This window comes from Megalops cyprinoides, chromosome 10, assembly GCF_013368585.1.
Source record: "Megalops cyprinoides isolate fMegCyp1 chromosome 10, fMegCyp1.pri, whole genome shotgun sequence".
Classification (NCBI taxonomy): domain Eukaryota; kingdom Metazoa; phylum Chordata; class Actinopteri; order Elopiformes; family Megalopidae; genus Megalops; species Megalops cyprinoides.
In genome coordinates, this window is record NC_050592.1 from 5,820,031 (window position 1) to 5,827,302 (window position 7,272).

At 43.0% G+C, this 7,272-nt stretch overlaps 1 protein-coding gene across 1 annotated transcript in view; it reads left to right on the forward strand.

The window, feature by feature from the left end:
* The window catches only part of ptpn3 (protein tyrosine phosphatase non-receptor type 3), an 83,286-nt gene that overhangs the window by 29,920 nt on the left and 46,094 nt on the right, over nucleotides 1-7,272 (forward strand). Inside the window, exons 7-12 of the mRNA XM_036539072.1 lie at nucleotides 613-665; nucleotides 1,014-1,134; nucleotides 2,902-2,989; nucleotides 3,806-3,894; nucleotides 5,030-5,093; nucleotides 6,719-6,891. Coding sequence (XP_036394965.1) covers nucleotides 613-665; nucleotides 1,014-1,134; nucleotides 2,902-2,989; nucleotides 3,806-3,894; nucleotides 5,030-5,093; nucleotides 6,719-6,891 — 588 coding nt within the window. The remainder of the gene's footprint in view (nucleotides 1-612; nucleotides 666-1,013; nucleotides 1,135-2,901; nucleotides 2,990-3,805; nucleotides 3,895-5,029; nucleotides 5,094-6,718; nucleotides 6,892-7,272) is intronic.

Here is a 7,272-nt window from a genome sequence, read left to right on the forward strand (position 1 = left end):
ATCTGCACTGCCTGCTTCACTACCCACTCACTCTCTAACACTGATGAGTAATAAGCAACTAAAAATGTAGGGTTGAAAAATATATACTTTTAATTTGAACTGACTCCATAATATTCTGAGGCCATCTGGTTGCTTGTGAATGCCTGAAACAAATGTGTGAGTTGGTTTGTTCGATTTACTGTATAAATGACACTCAAGCAGTATCATAATTTAATATTTAATATGTTTTTGAGATATAACAATATAATTTTCTTGCAAATATAGCTCAAATAAGTTGGTGCCACTATATTATGAAAAATGTTGAATTAAAACCTCTAGTTTTTATTTACACAAACATCTTAAGTTCCATTCAGGTAGGACTTACAGCAGGTGAACTGTCACGAGCTGTGAAGTCCATATCCATATTCAGTCACAAGCTTGTTCAAACCGCATTAATTAGTGGCTGAATTTCAATAAAGTCTGTATACACGCTGTACCTACAGGACCATCGAATCTGCTCTACGGAAGCCTCGGAAAAGTATGACTGTTTAAATGACCATGTGAATTGTGTCTGTCTGTCTCTCTGTGTGTGTCTGTCTGTCTCTCTGTGTGTGTGTCTGTCTGTCTCTGCAGGTTAAGTTGTCCCCTCAGTTCTGCTGTTGTCCTTGCATCCTATGCAGTGCAGTGTAAGTGACGCTGTCCTCTTCTGCTACATTTTAGGCCAGAGGCAGGTGCCTTGTCATTGAAAATCTAGGCCATTTAATTAACATTAATTAAATAAAATAATAAGTTGTTAGGTTTAATTTATTGCTGATAATGTTTACAAATGGTAATGTGTGGTATGGAGGTTAGAGCGCTGGAGTCTGGACCAGAGGACCCCAGGAGTCTCTGTCTTCATTGCTCTCTGTCTCCATCGCTCTCAATAGGAGTCATTAGCGTTAGCCGCCCTTAGCGTTAGCTAGCATCACACGGTCAGTAATGAGCATGGTGGCCCCTATGAGAGATGTGACTAACACTCTGGATGTGTGTGGCAGCTGAACTCGGGGACCACTCCCCCTCTGAGCATCCGCCGGGGTACCTCTCTGCCTGCCGCTTCCTCCCCGAGCAGGACGAAGACTTCCTCATCAAAGTGGAGTCGCTGCACCCCCAACATAAGTACTGATCTCCGCTCTTCTGCCTTTGATAGGGGGGACTTCCAACGTTTTTCAGTCTTTGAGTTTGTAGAGTTATGGGAAGGCAATACACAGTGGTGACACTAACTGCAGATACGGAACCACCTTGTAACCAGCGTTCTGTGTATGAATGCACATACAGTATCTAGAGCGTGATGCCACAGAGTTATGTCATAGAAGCAAAGATGTAGGATGTGCATAAAATATTCAGATGAAAGTGGGTAAGAGGTGAAAAAACCCTCGCAATGTGCAAAACTGTAAAGCATTGGACGTTGTAGCAATGTGTTATACTGTGTACACTTATATATCTTTACAGTATCTACTAGATGACTAAGTGTACATGTTAAATATAAATGCAAATTGGTCTCCTTCCAGAACAGTATACTTTGCATACATATACAGTATATGTCATAAAGTTTTAATGCAGTGAAACTTCTTGAGAAAACCCTCTGAAGTGAACACAAAAGGCTGTTACCATAGTTGTGTAAAACAGCTTTCCCTGGCAGGAGTAAGCAGCTTTGTCCCTTTGGTTTGTTCACTTATACCTTGTTAAACAATTACCGTTGTTAAAACAAGAATGATCTTTTCACTAATCCGTGATCACCTGACTCATGCACACTTGACGCTTTGTCCTGGGAAAAAGGATTTCTGTCATTTATTTTCATTTATCCTCTTAGGAGACAGTGCTCTGTGGCGTTTGCAATGCTCTTAATGTGTATCAGTTTGTGTTGGAGTTACTAAAGTGAAGTAGAGTGGATACCTTAGCTACAATTGTGCAGAGCCTAGTACTCTAACCACTTTTCCACTGTGGCGTAAAAGGCGCATCTTAACAGTAAGCTCTAATTGTGTGCTTTAGTGTTGCCTTGCAAGTATCCTCCACACACAACACGCTTGAAGGAGACTATTGGATGTGTGGCAAGCCTTCATGTGACTAACACACATGAGATCACCCTGAAATGCTATGCGTAAGCTGGCAAGTCACTGAACCATTGTGGGAACGCTAACTCCCTTTCTTCCCCAAGCTACCCACACCCCAAGTGATGCAAAACTGTAAACTAGAAATGTTAGTGCACCGCGTCACACAGAGAATATCGTCAGCCATGTGGCGGTGTGTCAGCTGATAAAGGGGCGCAACAACCCCAAACGGCAAGCAGCCAAAAGAAAAGTACAGCATTAACTACTGTCTGCGGTGCCACTTGCTAAGCAAACAGCTGTTGTGGAAATGAAGTTCATCTCTGAAATGACAGCATGCATACCTTCCGTAATTCACATTTGGATGACGACATTTTGATGCGTTAGTCAACAGACAGGGTGGCCTCACCCCATCGTATCTGTCAACGACAAAGGCGCGTCAGTCTGGAAGTAAGCTGAGAGAATTGCAGCTTTTCTTGTAACAAAATGATGGCAGATTTCAGTAACTGTAAACTCCTCTGTAACCCTGTGTGGGGGAAAATAGCAATAAACAGCTAAGTACTGTATCATGAATTCTTAAGAATTCATGAATTGCCGCTTGAGAATCGCGTCAGGGAGAGAATTCTTGATTATTAAAGATTATAGCGCCCTCTGGTGTAGACACTGTTGTAGACACACTCAATAAAGGATCTGTTTTATGGAGGTGCCATGGCGAGACAGGCCTCAGTGTAATTCAGGTGGGCATGCGTTTTGCAGCGCTCGTTAAGATCGGTAGGGGAAGAATCACTGCATGTGAGCTGTAATAAGCTTTGAGTCAACGGTTTGATTTCTCTCCTAGGGGCCTGAAACAGTCGGAAGCAGAACTGTGCTTCTTGAATACAGCACGCACTCTGGAGTTCTACGGAGTGGAGGTGCACAGGGCCCGGGTAAGCTCGCCCAGAGACACATTTGCTCCGACTCATTAAACTTACACTGTTGTCAAAACGTCTCGAATGACTGCTTAATGATACATTTCCTCCGATGCTTTTTATTGGCCTCCTAGGTTTAATTTTTGAGGTGACTGCACTGCTGGAGTAGCCCCAATGTAGTTAATGATAATAACTATACAAAAAGCCCACATGCTTACAGCTCTGAGAGCTCAGGTTTCCGTATAGATTAATATTTCTCATGGCACATTCAGTATCATAGCAAATGGCACGCTAGTGTTACCCCCTGACTAAATGAAATTATATGCAATGTATATACTGTATGAAATTACATAGCTAAATACGACTGTAAATGTGATCAGTTGCTCACCACTTTTTTATTGTAGAGCTGTTAAATGCATTTGACACCATATTTCAGGGTGTAGCGTGCCCTGCACCTATGCTACATTTAAGGGGACATCCCAAGATATAGTACACATTGCTTGTACACTGAATTTAACTCCATATATCAGGATATAGTGAGCATGCCACCTAATAATTGGGTTACCATACAAGATAGTGCAACAGTTTTGAAGCTGCCTATCTTGTGTGAAGGGGCGGATCTGGGACTCTTATCAATTAAAAGGTGTAAATAATCTAAGTTTAATCCTCTGATTGCCAAGTTAGCGACCATCTGATTTGGTTATTATCACAACTCACAGAGATACAATGCTCTTACTTGATGCAACTACGTTGGTTCAGAAACTGATGGAATAGTTTGTGGGTGAAGGGAATTTCAGGTGACACTGGTGTTTTTTTTTCTTCTTCTGGTCTCAGGATCCCAGCAACACAGACCTGCTGGTGGGGATAGCTTCTGGGGGCGTGGCAGTCTTCCGCAATACGATCTGCAGCAACTTCTTTTCCTGGTGGGTTTGAGGTTTACCATGTGATCTTAAAACCTCTGCAGGCAGCGCATAGCAACCTGTGGGAATGCAGGTAGATGCTAGGTAGTGGTCAAGCCAATTCTTAGAGCTCCACAAAACATTGCGCTTTCAGATTCACTTCCACGTTTGGCCTGTAGATGCCAAGACCCCACGTCTGCAACACAGCTTAACAGGAAAGTTCATGGAAAGCGTATCGTACTCGTGCAATTCATTTCTCGGTAAAAAGATGCCAAAATTACGCTGTGAACCGAGGAGCTCTCCTTCGGCATTTCGGTCCTGCTGGGCCAGTTCCCAGCACGTCTGAACGGTCGATCCCAGCGATCGAACAGGGGAAAAACTCCTCCTGTGATGTTACTTCTCTTAGTCATCCAGTGACGGGGTGAAGTGATTGAAAAAACAATGAACTTTCAAAGCTGACTCATTTCTTGCAAATGCAGTTGAATAAGAACATTCCTGTATTCTTATCTTGATTTTTTTTCACTGTGTAATACTTCTGTAATGTACTGCTACTGCTCATACATACACATATATATTTAAGGGCCCTAAATAAGAATGCTTGTTAAATCTAAACTTCTAGGCAAACACTGTGGGTTTCATCTTGAAATCCTAATATTGAGATTTTGCTTAGCACTCAGAAGGAGTTCAAAGCTTGTATTAGAAATGTGTGTTGATGATGATAACAGGTCATTGGTTGATGGTCTTGGAGAGCACGACTCTGTGCATCTTTAAAGTTGAGCGTAGAGTGGCGCTCTGAAGCCCAGAGTGGCTGACTGCTCTCAGGCCTCTGCGGGGGCTTTATGCTGGAAATCAGGCAGGGACAGTGTCTCTGCTTGCTCTCCCCTCCACTCTCTCATAAGCTGGTTGATGACTTAATTACATACAAAAGATAAAAAAAAGAGAAATTGACTGTTGCATAACCATCTGCGCCCCATGGGTAAACAAACAGACTTGCGCCTCATGTGCGGCGTTTGCTGGGAAAAGGAAACTGGCAATTCACGTTCCTGCCTGATTGGTTTGATATTGTGTAACGTTACATGCGCGTACATGAGAATGTACCGTATGTCTGTGTGCCGTGTCGTAAGTTATGTAAAGCTTGACTCATCGTGTGCCCTTATAGGGTCAACATCATCAAGATTTCCTTCAAGAGGAAGCGGTTTTTCATACAGCTGAGGCAGAAGCATGTAAGTGAGTGTGTGGGAATGTGTGTAGCGTGTTTAACGTATGGCTAAGTGCAGGAGTTTATTACTCCTACTTTAACACGTGTCTTGTAGATATGGTGAAAGACAAACTCACTCACGCTGGTGATCGTAGTCCACTCAATAAAACCCTGCCAGCCACAGTTCATTTCAGCTATCTTAAGGCATATTCCCTGTGTTTTAAGAGTCTAGTGTCAAGCAGGGTGTTCACACTAAGTGAAGCAGCCTGAAGCTTTAATTCAGGCTTTGTGAACAATATTATATTATGTTTTTGTCATTTTGCAGACACTCTCTTCCAGCGGGACTTACATAGTTTAGCTGGATATTTACTGAGGCAACTGTGAGTTAGGTACCTTGCCCAAGGGGACGTCAGCAGTGCTCCAGCAGGGAATCGAACCAGCAACCTTTCTGTTATGAGCCCTGCGTCTTACCACTACGCCACACTGCTGCCACAATATCAGCATCTACCCAGACTGTATCTAGAGCATAACGCAGGTCACACTGTGGCAGCAATGTGACACAGGTGTTCATTTTTATGGTGGTATAATGGCAGTATAAAATTACAAGGACTGACAGAGACACACTGTGGAAAGCAGGATGCCTGGCTCCGGAGCAGGGGTGGGCCTCAGGCCTGAACGTCATGTTCTGGTGCAGCGTCTCCGGTTTCTTCCTTAGCACATCACACGTAGGGTACACCTGTTCTTCACATCACAGAGGATTTGGTTGCGGGTTTACTGAGAGTGAAAGAGTCGGGCAACCATTTTTATTTATTTATTTTTTAAAATGCAGCGCCCTGACTGCTATGGTGTGAAATGCAGGCATAAAAAGATCACAGCACTCAGCGCACACAAGCCCACCACCCACCAACCAGCAGTTCACATTTATCTGCTCTTCCCAAATGTTTCATTAGCTCAGGTGGATTCAAATGATTTCCACCATCGTCCTTTTCAATAAAGTCAGTGGAACAGATGCATAATTTACCTTAACTTTATGCAAGCCAATTTATTCAAGGGACATTTATCCCATCTTCCCCAGGGGCATTCATCTGATAGTCTCTTAGCACAGTGTGCTATGCTGAAGAAGCAGATGATGCGTTACTCAGTGATTGAGTTTACTCACTGCAAAGGCAGAATTACGCAGAGCAGGGACCAGCCCTGACTGAAGGACATGTGTTTGTGTTAGCTGAGTTTGTTAGTGGCAGTCTGCCTTTAAGAGGAGCACTTTACCTTTTTGAATATCTCAGAGATTTTTAAGGGGATTTTCTTACTATAAAAATGTAAAAAGGTAACCGGTATTTCTTATAAATACCAATGCTTCCTGTTTGCTTGTTAGCCTTATGCTCAATTTTTGGCACTGGAGCATCACTCAGTGGACAATAAAGGTACTACAACTAATTCCTTTTGAATTGGAAATGGATGAATTGAAGCCTGTGTAATTACATTGAATCATGTTTGAAGAAAATGATGATTTTGCCAGTGCACTGCTTATATTTGAAAGCTGTTATTGACACTAGCAGAATGTGTTACATGTTTGTTGTGTTGCATTACATTGAGATCGGCTTCATTTTACACAGCATTTATAGCAACTCTTACTCTTTGGTACTGTGGCAGGGGGAGACCAGGGACCACACGGTGCCCTTCATCTTGCCCAACTACAGAGCATGCAAGAACCTGTGGAAGTCCTGCGTGGAGCACCACACCTTCTTCCAGACCAAGAGGACCCTGCCTCAGGACAAGAAGCACTTCCCCAACTACTGGAGCCTGGGCTCCAAGAACCCAGCAAAGTGAGCATGAAACAGGAGGCGGAGACGTGACTCCCATCAGCCAATAGGAGCATAGTGAGGATGTATCTGTTGGACGTGATTCCTGTTAGCCAATAGGGCCCAGGGAGAAGGAGTGGCTATCAGGCTAGGAAAGAATGAGGCAAGGTTTGTCCAAGTTTAATCTTCTGTGTGCAGAAGTATTACATGTATTGGTCATCAGCTCCTTTTATATTAGCTCCTCACTTTTTTATATGAAACTGTCAAACAGATGGGGATATAGTTATAATATTTGATTGAGCTTTAAGACAGAAATATGAAATATTATGGAAATAAACTGGTACTCAAACTTGGGTTGTATGGTAAGCTACATGTGGATATGAGCAGTAGTGGGGGCCAGAACAA